Source organism: Leucoraja erinacea, chromosome 4, assembly GCF_028641065.1.
Source record: "Leucoraja erinacea ecotype New England chromosome 4, Leri_hhj_1, whole genome shotgun sequence".
NCBI classification, from domain to species: Eukaryota; Metazoa; Chordata; class Chondrichthyes; order Rajiformes; family Rajidae; genus Leucoraja; species Leucoraja erinaceus.
Window position 1 is genome coordinate 8,510,245 of NC_073380.1, and position 14,983 is coordinate 8,525,227.

Here is a 14,983-nt window from a genome sequence, read left to right on the forward strand (position 1 = left end):
ATTGCAACTTGTCCCGAGTGTGTAAGATAGTGTTAAGGGCCTGTCCCTCGAGCATGCGACTCCATGCGGCAAGCGCGACCTAATGGGCCGGTCCCACCAGCATGCGCCTGCATGCGGCAAGCGCGACCTGACGCGGTCACTTGAGCTGTACGGCCTCGCGGGGCCAGTCCCACTTCGATCGCCGGAGCTGTATGGAGTTGTGCGGAGCTGGTCCCGACATCGCACGGGGCTCCGAAAAGCTGACCGTGTTCAAAAATTCCGCGCGGCAACGGCCTGCCGGCCCGCAGCCGCCTCGACGTTGTACGTCACGCGCGAACTTCCCGCGGACTTCGCTCAAACTTCATGTCACTCACTCGACCTCCGCGCGGCCCCCGCTTCTGGTTTGGTTGCACTTGCCGCATGCAGTCGCATGCTGGTGGGACCAGCCCTTTAGGTCGCGCTTGCCGCATGGAGTCGCATGCTCGTGGAACAGGCCCTTTAGCGTATGGGATGATTGGTGGTCGGAGCGGACTTGGTGGGCCGAAGAACTTGTTTATGCACTTTATCTCCAAAGTCTAAATCTTGTAATGCCATGCTTAACAAATTTAACCTACAGGTGACACAGTGAATGTCTAAAATATTCCACTTTGAAGGTGTTTAATTTCTGACATCATAAATTTTGTATGTGACCTTTATTGTCCACACTGCTAAACTTTAATCTTTTTAATGTAATTTAAAATAGAAAGATTATCGTTTAGTAGTCTGAAAAATTAATAGAAAAAACAAAATAAACTTGCATTGACAAATTAAAGTTTTGTAGTCTGAAAAATTAAGGTAAAATAAAAAATAAAAACATATTAGAAAGATTAAAGGTTGGTATAGTTTTGCATATTTCAAAATTGCTCAATATTAATAGAAACTGAAAAGGAATCAAAAATGAATGCATAAATGCACGAAACATTGGTAGTACAACCAACCTGATCTACAACCGAAAAATGAATTCCTTCTTCCAATTTGTTGTGAAGGATTGTGTTTGGATGTACAGCTCCAGATGCCATGAACGGTCTGTATCCAGACAGCAGGTAGGAAAGACATATTCCAGAGGGACCATTTCCTGCATTGGGAAAGTTTTGCTAAATTGTTATATTAACATAAAAGTTCTTAGACAAATTTAAATCAAAATTTGACATTGACTTCAACATTCCTGCAGATCAATGTGAGGAAACATGTTTTTCATATTTCATGTCATTTTATTATCCGTTGATTGTAAACTCATGCCAAACATATAAGGGAGCTGGGGAAGGGGCAAACAATACAGGTTTCATCCTGCAAGAAAAATAATAGATGACGTTTTGGGTCTGAAGAAGGGCCTCGACCCAAAATGTTACCTATTCCTTCTCTCCTGACCCGATGAGTTACTCTGGTATTTTGTGTTTATCTCCAGTGTAAACCAGCATCTGCAGTTCCTTCCTACACAACCATTCAAGTTTGTTTGCTTCAGTGGCCAAGTTAAAATAGTCACCTACAACTTTTCACTTAACGTTAAAATTCACCTTTTTTAAAAATCTCAAAAATGAAATTGCAAAATAATTAAGAATATAAAACTGAATATTTCTACGTTGGTGACAAAATAATGAAGCATTCATACATAGCTATCTCAAATTAGTTTGTGAAACTATTTCCAAGTGATTAAATTAAATGCTTAATTACTGTTATCACTTGTGCAAAAGTAGAAAATAATGTATTAATCTGAAGAAGGGTCTCGACCCGAAACGTCACCCATTCCTTCTCTCCAGAGATGCTGCCTGATCCAGAGTTACTCTAGTATTTTGTGTCTCTCTTCGGTGTAAACCAGCATCTGCGGTTCCTTCCTGCACTTTATATTATTATTTGTGATTTGAAATAGTACTAATAAAACAATTTTGGGCAGAATGCGGTTTGTCCACAACACAAGACAATCAGAATGATATGATGACTAGTGAGTAATGTGTGGTTCCCGTACAAAGCTGCTGACACAACCTTCTGCCCTTCATTTCATAGCTGATCTGCCTGCAAATGGTGCAGGCTATAAATGCTACCCAGGTCCCCAATTGCAAGCATTCCCAATGCAAATCCAGCCAGAGACATTTAAAAACAATTGGAATTGACCAAGGTAAACACAATCTATTTTAAAAAGTTAAAAAATAAAAAGTTAAAACATTTAAAAATCTCTAATTTATTAAATGATAAATATACAGAGAAAACCAAAAAAAATTGTTTAGAATTAGGGACTTATTATTGTCATGTGTATCATAGGGTAGATTGAAAAGCTTTGTTTTTGCCTGCTCCAATCAAGTTAGATAATACACAAGTGCTGGGATAACACAGTGGGTCAGGCAGCATCTCTGGAGGACATGGATGGGTGACCTCTCAGGTCAGGATCCTTCTTCACACTTTTCTGGGTCCGAAATGTTGCCCAACCGTGTCCTCCAGAGATGCTGCCAAAAGGGCCTGTCCCACTTTCCCGAGTTACTCACGAATTCTCCCGAGTTTTCCTCTTGATTCAAACTCGGAGATGCTAGCCGTAGGTACTCGGGGCTATTTTTTTTACTCGTGGACGTTTTTCAACATGCTGAAAAAAAGTCCCGACTTTATAGCTGGCATTACGAGCCGCTACAAAATACCTACAGACTCCTACGGACATTCCCCGAGTTTGAATCAAGGGGAAAACTCAGGAGAATTTGTGAGTAACTCGGGAAAGTGGGACAGGGGCTTGACCTGCTGAGTTACTCCAGCACTTGGCCCGACTATGGGGGAACTGGGGTCGGGGACTGGACTTTGTGCCTTCCCTCATAATGGGAACCATTGTGGGGGGATGTTTTCATGTTAAAGTTCTTTAGTATTGTCATGTTTGTATTCTTTTTTTTTTCTATGTGCTGCATTGGCATAACAAATTCCACCAGCCTGGCTGTGTGGACATTAAAATCAATCAAATCAAATCAAATCAAATCACTTCATGCTAATTTTGTAAACCAGCATCTGTAGTTCCTTGTGTCTCCAAGTCAGACAATGCCATACAAAAATACAATCAAGCCAAACTCAGGTTCAATACATGGAGCAAAGGGGAAGATACAGAGTGTGGACTATAGTTCTCAGTTCCAGAGATGATGTCCAATGCCCACAATGAGATTGAGGTGAATCAGACAGTACCTTAGTTAATGGAGGGACTGTTCAGAAGTCTGATAACAGGGGACAGAAATATTCCAAAGTTTGGTGGTAGTGAATAATACCTTTGTGATTAAGGTAGGCAATCCCACTTAAAGGAACCAGGCTGTGCTAAACATACTGGTTAAGTCTGTTGGAATGTTGGGTGCCTGGAAACAAGGCATATCTAGTCCAATAAGTTGGAGTTATTAACTTGGGTAAGTTATTACCAACTTGAGTAAGTCCTTGTCTGAGTGAGAAAGAGCAAAAATTCACACAACTGACTTTCAAACGTTCCATATTTCTGCACTGTACCCCTTAGCCCAGTGCTTAACGCTCTGGAGTAGATTGGAATAACATGTTTTGACTGGTAGATAAATAAGAATAGCTACATTGAGCCAAGGCCAACTAGGTCTCAGCACACTGATGCAATTATAAAGAAGGCTCACCAGCGCCTCTACTTCCTGAGAAGATTACGGAGAGTCGGTATGACAAGGAGAACTCTCTCGAGTTTCTACAGGTGCACAGTAGAGAGCATGCTGACCGGTTGCATCATGGCCTGGTACGGCAACTGGAGCATCCAGGAGCGGAAAAGACTACAAAAAGTTGTGACCATTGCCCAGTCCATCGCCGGCTCTGACCTCCCCACCATCTAGAAGGGATCTATCGCAGTCGCTGCCTGAAAAAGGCTGGCAACATCATCAAAGACCCACACCATGCTGGCCACACACTCATCTCTCCGTTGCCATCGGGAAGAAGGCACAGGAGCCTGAAATCTGTAACATCCAGGTTCAGGAACAGCTGCTTCCCCACAGCCATCAGACTATTAAACACAACATCAAACAAGCTCTGAACAATGTCTATTATTATTATTATTATTATTATTATTATTATTATTATTGCACTACATCTGTTTATTTATTATGTATATATGGTCTATAGACACACTGAACTTTTATCTTCCGTATTGTATTATGTTTACTGCAGCAAGTAAGAATTTCATTGTCTTATCTGGGACACATGACAATAAAACTCTCTTGACTCTTGAGAGTGTGTGCATCCAGACAGCATTTACACTTTTATAAGATTCATAGCTAGTGAATTATTTTTACATGGAGAGGAAGTGAAATGCAACATGGAGCTATATCTCACAAGCAACACGTGGAATTCTTTGCCACAGACGGCTATGGAGGCAATGTCAGTGGATATATTTACGGCAGAGATAGATAGATTATTGATTAGTACGGGTGTCAGGGGTTATGGGGAGCAGGCAGGAGAATGGGCTTAGGAGGGAGAGATAGATCAGCCATGATTGAATGGCAGAGTAGACTTGGTGGGCCGAATGGCCTAATTCTTCTCCTGTCTCTTATGATCTTATGAACAGAGAGATAAATATCTCGGCAATCGTTCACAATTGGGAAATTTGCCCTTGAGAACATTTCGTTTCAACTAAATGTCACAACTGACAAACTGTAAACCAACTATCTATACGTAGCCCTTAGATTAGCAGACCTCAATATGGCGATCGTGACACTGATAATAATGAAACGATTTAATCAAACAAATCTCTTGATGTGAAGGACAAAGAGAAAACTGTAGCCAGAGGGAGAGGTTGGATAGACTTGGATTGTTTTCTCTGGAACGTCAGAGGTTGAGGCGAGGCATGATAGAGGACTATAAAATAATGAGAGGCATAGATAGGGTAGACAGTCACAACCTTTTTCCCCAGTGTGGTAATGTCCAACACTAGAGGGCACTGCTATAAAGCAATAGGGGGAAAGTTTAATGGAGATGTGAGGGACACGTTTTCTTTTTACACAGACTAATGGGGCCTGGAATGAATTGTCCGGGGTGGTGTTGGAGGAAGATATGATAGTGGTTTTTAAAGAGGCTTTTAGATAGCTCCATGGAGGTGCAGGGAATAGAGGGCTGTAGATCACGTTCGGCACTAACATTGTGTACCATTACGATGGATGTGGAGTGGATGTTTCCACTAGTGGGAGAGTCTAGGACCAGAGGTCATAGCCTCAATTAAAGGAGGTTCCTTTACGAAGGAGATGAGGAGGATTTTGTTTTAGACATATGGGGGGTGAATCTGTGGAATTCAATGCCACAGAAGGCCGAGGAGGTCAAGTCAATGGATATTATTAAGGCTGAGAGATAGATTCTTGGTTAGTCTGGGTGTTAGGGGTTATGGGGAGAAGGCAGGAGAATGCGGTTAGGAAGGAGAGATAGATCAGCCATGATTGAATGGTGGAATAGACTTGATGGGCCGAATGGCCTAATTCTGCTCCAATCACTTATGAACATTGTCGGCCGAAGGATCTGTTCCTGTGCTGTACTGTTCTATGTTCTATGTGGCATTGTTGCCTGCATTTATTTTCTGTCTCTCACCGATTTTGAGTTGGCATTAATGGGCAAATTCTCCTTTCCTTTACAAAGGCCAGCACCTGTATCTGCTTGCTTGCGAACAATGCTACAGCTAGGATCAAAATAATCATATGTGGGGGAGAAAGGCAGAGAGAGAACGTACCGATAACGACGACGGGGACATTTAATGAGACATCTCCCAGGAGCGTGGCTTCTTCCAGTAGTGGCATTGCTGCCTTGTTGGGACCGTAACAGAGCCCAGCCTCTTCTGTCACTTGATTATCACACTCAATCTTCACGTCGCAATTCTGCAGTCGATCAAATCAGCTGAAGATAAACAAGGCGAGTTAATTGCCGTGATTTTTTAATTTCTTGAATTATAAACTGTTAAACACACGTGCAAACTTTGTGTCAAAATGTGCAAACATGGCACAGCGATAGAGTTGCTGCCCTACAGCGCCAGAGTCCAGGGTTCGATCTGTACGGAGTTTGTACCTTCTCCCCATGAGCGAGTGGGTTTTCCCCGGGTGCTCCGGTTTCCTCCCACATTGCAAAAGGTTTATAGGTTAATGGGCCTCTATATAATTGCCACTAGTGTATAGGGTATGGATGGGAAAGTGGCATAATGTTGAACTAGAACTGGTAGAGCTATTGCCTCACAGGGCCAGAGACTGCGTGGGTTTTCTCCGGGTGCTCCAGTTCCCCCCACGTTCCGAAGGCGTGCAGGTTTGTAGGTTAATGGGCTTCTGTATAATTGCCACTAGTGTACAGGGTATGGATGCGAAAGTGGGATAATGTTGAATTAGAACTGGTAGAGCTACTGCCTCACAGGGCCAGAGACTGCGTGGGTTTTCTCCGGGTGCTCCAGTTCCCCCCACGTTCCGAAGGCGTGCAGGTTTGTAGGTTAATTAGCTTCTGTAAGTTGTCCCTAGTATGTGGGACTAGAACTAGTGTGAACGGGTGATCGCTGGTCGGGGTGGACTCAGTGGGCCGAAGGGCTTGTCTCCACGCTGTATCCCCAAACTAAACTAAATTCAACTAAAACCCTTGCAAGTCTTTTCGTACCCTTTCTCGATGAATGCCACCCTTTTTACCGAGTGATCAAAATTGCAGACCATTCTCCAAGTGTGGTCTCACTAATGATTTGTACAGTAGTAACACAATGTCCCAACCCCTGTACTTAGTGCTTTGTGTCAAAATGTCCAAACAGTTCAGGTGAAAGGAGTATGTATATATTTACAACATAACTTTCCACAAAGGTTATTACTTTTGGTTTGACATTGGCCGAAGTGATCGAAGGGAGCTGAGTAAACTGTAATCTGCTGAATTGTGACGGAGCTCCAACACTACATATTGGTGTAGCTTTAGCTTTTCAACCTGTGTCAAAATAAAACCCTGCCATTTTCACACAGAGTGGGTGTATGGAGCAAGCTGCCAGAGGAGGTAGTTGAGGCTGGGACTATCCCAACATTTAAGAAACAGTTAGACAGGTACATTGATAGGACAGGTTTGGAGGTATATGGACCAAGCGCAGGCAGGTGGGAATAGTGTAGCTGGGACATGTTGGACAGTGTGGGCAAGTTGGGCTGAAGGGCCTGTTTCTGGAGGTGCGGCGGCTTCGACCACCCCGGGCCGCAGTGTTTGACCCGGCCCGTTCTCGGGGTTCGGTGAGCTGCGGGACTGTTTATACCATCGCCCGGTGGGGAATCGCCTCAGCGCAGAGGGAGCAGAGGGAGAGACTGCAACCCTAAGATTTTTGCCTCCACCACAGTGAGGAGGTGTTTGGAGGACTCACTGTGGTGGAAGTTAATTTGTGTTTATTGTTGTTATTATTGTATCATTGTATGTATGACTGCAAGCACAAAATTTCGTTCAGACCGTAAGGTCTGAATGACAATAAAGGAAATTCAATTCAATTCCACACTGTATCACGCTATGACTATTTGATTTTTCTTAGTACATAGCTTTATTTTAGCACGGTGGCGCAGCTGGTAGAGCTCCAGAGACCTGGGTTCGATCCTGACCTCGGGTGCTGTCTGTGCAGAGTTTGTACGTTCCCCCTGTGGCCGCGTGGGTTTCATCCGGGTGCTTCCCTCCCACATCCCAGACGTACAGGTTTGTAGGTTAATTGGCCCTCTGTAAATTGCCCCTAATGTGTCAGGAGTGGGCGAGAAAGTGGGATAACATAGAACTAGTGTGAACGGGTGATCAACGATTGTTATCAATGGTGGGTTACATAGAAACATAGAAAATAGGTGCAGGCCATTCGGCCCTTCGAGCCAGCACCGCCATTCATTGCGATCATGGCTGATCGTCCCCTATCAATAACCAATGCCTGCCTTCTCCCCATATCCCTCGACTCCACTATCCCCTAGAGCTCTATCTAACTCTCTCTTAAATCCATCCAGTGACTTGGCCTCCACTGCCCTCTGCAGCAGGGAATTCCATAAATTCACAACTCTCTGGGTGAAAAGTTTTTTTCTCACCTCAGTCGTAAATTACCTCCCCTTTATTCTAAGACTGTTGCCCCTGGTTCTGGACTCGCCCAACATTGGGAACATTTTTCCTGCATCTAGCTTGTCCAGTCCTTTTATAATTTTATATGTTTCTATAAGATCCTTCTAAACTCATCCTTCTAAACTCCAGTGAATACAAGCCTAGTCTTTTCAATCTTTCCTCATACGACAGTCCTGCCATCCCAGGGTTGAAAGGCCTGTTTCCATGCTGTATCTCTAAACTAATCAGCATCATTTATATTTGCGGTTTCTTTAGACTTTTGAGATGCGGCGTGGAAACAGGAAACAGGTACTTCTTCTTCTTGCATATGGCGTGCACAGCCTAAAGTTGTAGGTTAACTTGTTCTATTTTATCTTTTTGTTTTGCATGTCGGGTTGTTTGCATTAGTCGAAACAGGGTGGATGACGTGAAGGTTGCAATCTCCCAAAACTATCGCAACACACACACATTTAAAAAACAAACAGACAGGACAAGTTTGGACACACAAACGCACACACACACACACACACACACACACACACACACACACTATAAATTGTTTTGCTTGCTTGCCATCTCAGACCAATAGTTGGCGCAGTAGAGGAAACTCTTGGAGCCACAAGAAACTGCAAGATGATTGAATCTTGAGCTCGACACTCGAGGGGAGACTTAATAGAAGTATATAACATTATGAGAGGCGTAGATAGGGTTGACAGTCAGAACCTTTTCCCCCCACAGTGGAAATGTTCAACCTTTTAGTTTTGTGTTTAAGAAGGAACTGCAGATGCTGGAAAATCGAAGGTGCACAAAAATGCTGGAGAAACTCAGCGGGTGCAGCAGCATCTATGGAGCGAAGGAAATAGGCAACGTTTCGGGTCGAAACGTTGCCCATTTCCTTCGCCCCATAGATGCTGCTGCACCCGCTGAGTTTCTCCAGCAATTTTGTGTACCTTTTAGTTTTGTATTCAGTTTAGTGATACAGCGCAGAAACAGGTCCACGCCGACCAGCGATTCCCGTATACTAGCACTATCCTACCATTAGGGACAATTTACAATTTTTAACGAAGGCCAAATTAACCTACAAACCTGTACGTCTTTGCAGCGTGAGAGGAAACCGGAGCACCCGGTGAAAACCCATGTAGTCACAGGGAGAACGTACAAACTCCACACACAGACAGCACCCTTAGACAGAATCGAACCTGGGTCTCTGGCGTTGTAAGGCAGCTACTCTACCACTGTGCCGCCCCAAAATGTTTAAACTACCTATAATCCAAGTTTTCGAGGGAAAGTACTATCAGGATTAATAGACCGAAACATTTGAAAAAGTCCCAAATGGTTCCCAGGTCCAATATTGGACTTTCCCCACCATTAATTTCCTGCGTGATGTTAATTTGGCCAACCTAATAACTCAAGAGGGTGTCAGGGGTTATGGGGGGGAAGGCAGGAGAATGGGGCTAGGAGGGAGAGACAGATCAGCCTGGATTGAATGGCGGAGTAGACTTGATGGGCAGAATGGCCTAATTCTGCTCCAATCACTTATGATTATTTGATAATAAAGAAAATGATGCCCAGGCAAGCATTATTCACAGTTGTCAGAATAATAGGGAATATAAAAAATTTCCAGGATCCTGGCTCCGAGTCTCGCCATGCCTCAGGTATAGGTCAGCCTTTTGATTGTCTGGGTCTGCATACAATGCTGAGGCTCACATATTTCGGATGATTAATCTTCATACGAAAACGGATTGGAAGTATTTAGCACAGTATAATCCGTCTGGGATTCAGTTATTTGTGTCATTGCTTAAACATACACAGTTCATCGTTTCTAGCTCCCATTGTTCGCTCAGCATTATCTGTGCTCAGCAATTCTTTTATCTGTGTTACCAATTATCTTGTGCGGTCCTGCATGGCAGGAACTTGGCAAAATACTGTTCTCTGGCTTCCACTTTAAAAGATAAATGCTTCACTTTTCTCACTGGACGTCCACCTAACTTTGTTTGCTGTTGAGGGCGAGATGATCGCTATGCTATTGTGTCAGGTGGTAATTCGAACCCAAGGTACTCACCCCGAACACACCTTCCCTCAGGCAAGAAGTGTACAAAAGTGTGAAAACGCACACCTTCAGATTCAGGGAGTGTTCCTTCCCAGCTGTTATCAGGCAACTGAACCATCCTACCACCAACTACAGAGCAGTCCTGAGCTACCATCTACCTCATTGAAGACCCTCGGACTATCTTGAATAGGACTTTAGACTTTATCTAGTTATTCCCTTTACCCTGTCCCTATACACTGTGGACGGCTCGACTATAATCTTATGTAGCCTTTTCGCTGACTGGATAGAAGGCAACAAAAAGCTTGTCACTGTACCTTGGTGCCCGTGACAATAAACTAAACTAAACTAAACATTAGTAAAAGCCCAGTATCTTTCAGTCTGGGCCATCTTAAACTGTGCACAAATTAACCCTTTCATGACCGTACTAGAAAATCGATATATCAATTTAGATTGTTATTGCCAAGATATGAAATGTAATAGTTGAGAAGTATTTTCATTGAACAGTTTTTTCACTTCCTTTGAGGGTGTTATCTCGGCCAGATAACCATGAACAATGAAGATAGTTTCCCACCTCACAGGTCAGCTCTTGCTAAGTGGCAATATTAATGAAGCAACTGGTGGTAGATATTAACAGTTTCTTTGCAGCCAATCCATTTTTTTTTTCCTTTCGCGAAACTGAAAGGCACTGGTTGAACAGACAAAATACCTTAGGTTAGATTCGGGAGGGAAAACAAAATAAGGTAAACACGCTCCAAATAGGAGGTAAATAAAAGGATAGCACGGTGACGCAGCGGGTAGAGCTGCTGCCTCACAGCGTCAGAGACCCGGGTTCGATTCTGACCTTGGGTACTCTCTGTGTTGAATTGGCACGTTCTCCCAGTGACCAAAACGCCGCAGCGAGACTCCTGACGGGCACCCGAAAAAGGGACCACATCACCCCGATTCTGGCCTCTCTCCACTGGCTCCCTGTGCGGTTCCGAATACATTTCAAGATCCTTCTTTATGTCTACAAAGCCTTAACGGGCTTGCCCCCACCTACATCAAAAGTCTGCTTACCCACCACACCACCTCCAGGTCCATCAGATCGGCCGACTTGGGGTTACTGAACATCCCGCGGTCCAGGCATAAGCTCAGGGGCGACCGTGCCTTTGCGGTTGCAGCTCCTAGACTGCGGAACAGCATCCCCCCTTCCCATCAGAACTGCCCCCTCCATCGACTCCTTTAAGTCGAGACTTAAAACTCATCTTTACTCTCAAGCCTTTCTTGACGTCCTCTGAGGGAGTGCTAGATGTATGTATTTATGTATGTACTTAATCTATGAACCAATGTTGTATAACGTTAGTACCTCCACCAATGCAAAGCACTTTGCTCAACAAGAGTTGTTTTTTAAATGTGCTATAGAAATAAAAGTGACTTGACCGCATGCGTTTTCACCGAGTGCTCCGGTTCCCTCCTACATCCCAAAGACGTGTGGGGTTTGTAGGTTAATTGTCGTCTGTAAATTGGCCCGAGTGTGCAGGGAATGGATGAGAAAGTGGGATAACCTGGAATGTTATCATGGAATTGGCGATAGGTGGTGAAATTGGTGAAAGTGTGACAACATGGAATTGGTGTGACCATTCCGATCGACGGCCGGCATGGACTGGGTGGGTTGAAGGGCCTGATTCCATGCTGTATCATGAAACCAAACTCAAATGAGAAAAGAGTATTGTGTTCTTTTTATTCCTATGGAAACTCAAATCTCACTGTACCAATTGATGCATGTGACAATAAATGTAAACTTGAACTTGAAATCTATTCCTAATTATTTTAGTGTATATCCCATATTAATAATTAGAAATTAGCAGAAGGGGGTTATCTAAAAATATAGAGCGCAGGAGGATGAGGGATGATCTTATCATGAGAAATCATGAGAGAAATAGAAAGGATATTGCCAGGACTTGGCGGCTTGAGCTATAGGGAGAGGTTGAGCAGGCCAGGACTCTATTCATAGGAGCACAGGAGGATGAAGAGTGAATGTATAAGATCATGAGAAGAATAGATAGGGTGAATGCACAGAGTATTTCGCCCAGAGTAGAGGAATCCAGATCCAGAGGACATAGGTTTAAGGTGAGGAGATGGGAAAGATTTAATTGGAACCTGAGGGGTAACTTTTTTTAACACAAAGGGTGGTGGGTGTATGTAACGAGCTGCCAGAGGGGGTGGATGAGGCAGTTATTATCGCAATGTTTAAGATAGTTACTTGGACAGAATAGGTTTACATGAATATGGGCCAAACGCATACTCGTGTAGATGGGACATGTTGGGTCGGCGTGGGCAAGTTGGGCCGAATGGCCTGTTTCCGCACTGCACGACTCTAACTCTATAACTGCACATAATTCAAACAGTTAAAACGGGAACCTACATCCTATTTGGATATGTGATCAATGTATTTTCAGAAAGATGGTGCAAGTTTAGAGTACCCTCGCCTGCCCGGGTGGTTTGGGCGGAGTGTCTACTTGTTCTAGCCCCAGTGGCAAAATTCACCTGTTTTTCACTCAAGATGTCCCATGACTGCATCTGGGCAGAAACGCAAGCTGGCAGCAGCACCCCGAGTGTAGCCTTTTTCCTTCTCCACATGCCACTCTATACGACCTAGGGGGAGAAAAAAAAAAAGCAGGCTAATTTTTGTTTGAAATTGCATGAACTGAAATCACATGCAAGACGCAGACACGTACAAACTGCAGAACAGTTAATAGCCGCAAAACATCTGCCGTGCAAACTACTAGTCCATGGCAGCGTTTAAATACATTAAAAAAAAAATCTAATCTAGAAACAGCTCAAGCAGCGAGAAATTGCAAGTTTGCAACGAGGTAATGAAACTGACCCGCTCCGGTAGATTTCACACACTCACTGCTCTATCTACAGCGAACAGCGAACAGCGACCCACGCCACAGCACCGCTCTCTGCGACAGTCAGTGCTTGTAAGGTCCAGACACAAGGATTGCCCCTCAGGCGAGCCTGCAGTTTTATTCTTTATGCTGCCTGCCGGCGATGAGATGGCCTGAGCGGCTACATCGGGGGAGGGGAGAAGGGAGAAGAACCATGAAACATTGCTCTCCAGCTTCTCTGCTTCTCTGCTTCTCTCCCACCACCCCCGGCAGCGTGACACTGCAAGAGGCGGAGCTCTGATGTAAATCTCGCCAGTCCCACTGTTTAAAATATCCAGAAACTTCGCGAACATCGCTGGCCCAAACGACCAATAAGGCAATTCCGACCAACCTTCAATCTGGAGTAGAGCATGTAATATTTTATTGGGATCTTTGACCAATAGGTCTGGGATCTTTGACCAATGCAGGTATTGACCAATTCACCCATTGAGACTTCTTGTGCTTCTTCTTCACCCTTGCTCTTCCCCTTCTGCCTTTCTTAAAAGGCTACTGAAGCAAAAGGGCTACTGCAAACAGCAGTAAAACGTACATGGTCGAAGCCAGTCTTCAACATAGTCGATGGAGGTTGAAGGAGTTCTTCAACATAGTCGTGGGAGGTCTTCTTCATAGTCGTGGGAGGTCGTACACATAGTCGTCGAAGGTGGTAGGAGGTCGTAGGTTACCCCGACCTTGATTTTTTTAGGTCGTTAAGGTCGTCAGAGGTCGCGAATTAGGTCGTGAAAGTGGAACAGGGGCAAAGTTGTAAGACAACTTGTTCTGTTTGTTCTTCTGTTTGCGCACGCCAGGTTGATTGCATTCGTCGAAACAGGGTGGACCTCGTGAAGGTTGCAATTTCCCACCCCCTTTCTTATCTGATCTGTTTGGATAGCATGCAAAATGGGCCTGAGCTATAGGGAGAGATTGAGCAAGCTACGACTTTATTCCTTGCAGTGCCAGAGACCCGGGTTTGATCCTGACCTTGGGTGTTATCTGTGTGGAGTTTGTACGTTCTCCCTGTAACTGCATGGGTAAGCCTCCAGGAGCTCTGGTTTCTTCCCACAGGTGAGTTTGTTGGTTGATTGGCCTCTGTAAATTGTCCCCGGGGGGGGGGGGGGGGGGGGGGGGGGGGGGGGGGGGGGAGGGAGTGGATGCTAAAGTTGAATAACATGCATAATTATAGAGATCTTTCTTAAATTCATTTCAAAGGCATAGAAAATTGTAGGCTGGCAGGTGTATTGTTACTTGTCATTGGTTTCTTTAATCTAATAAAAAATCCACATAATCGGAAAAATCAGTATTTAGCAATAAGGCAGGCTGCAATTTTTCTCAATGACATGGACAACCTAGGGTGAAACAAAATGGAAGCAGTGAGACTGTCACCCTCCCTCCAGCCCTGTAATAATCTCCATTGACTTATCCATCATCCCCTTTCATAGGTAGATGGGTGTGTGAATACTAAGGACAACGTGTACATCTTTCTGAAGGTCCAAGGCCTTCCGATGTAGGAAGAGGATTTTGTGGACCCATAGATCAGACATAGGCCGAATGTCCTAACTCTGCTTCTATGTCTTCTGGTCATATAATCTTGTGGCAACCTTGTCTCCCTCATATCGCGACCCCCAACATTTACCTGGTCTCGATTAAGGAATTCAATGATCCAGATGATCTATTCATTGGGGGGTTTTTTTTAGACTCCTTATCCAGCTTTTCCAGTGGGAAAAAAAGAGCCAAGCTCATTCTGGGATACTGTTTCTTGGCCATAGAGTCACACAGCATGAAAACAGGCTCTTCGGCCCTACTTGACCATGCCGACTGTGATGCCCCATCTACGCTAGTCCCACCACCCTGCGTTTGGCCCATGTCTCTCCAAACCTTTCCTATCCTGATTGTTGAATCCGCCTGAGGGTCCCATGCACTAACCACAGGGTACGTACAGTGTACAACCAGGGGTGGCACGGTGGCACAGTGGTGGAGTTGCTGCCTTACAGCACCAGAG

General features: G+C 44.5%; 1 protein-coding gene across 1 annotated transcript in view; it reads right to left on the reverse strand.

Moving 5' to 3' along the window:
• Positions 1-13,239, reverse strand: part of osgin2 (oxidative stress induced growth inhibitor family member 2) — a 28,560-nt gene extending 15,321 nt beyond the window's left edge. The window contains 4 exon segments of the mRNA XM_055633634.1: positions 957-1,093; positions 5,696-5,859; positions 12,605-12,712; positions 12,945-13,239. Coding sequence (XP_055489609.1) covers positions 957-1,093; positions 5,696-5,762 — 204 coding nt within the window. The 5' untranslated portion in view covers positions 5,763-5,859; positions 12,605-12,712; positions 12,945-13,239.
• Between the last annotated feature and the right edge of the window lie 1,744 nt (positions 13,240-14,983).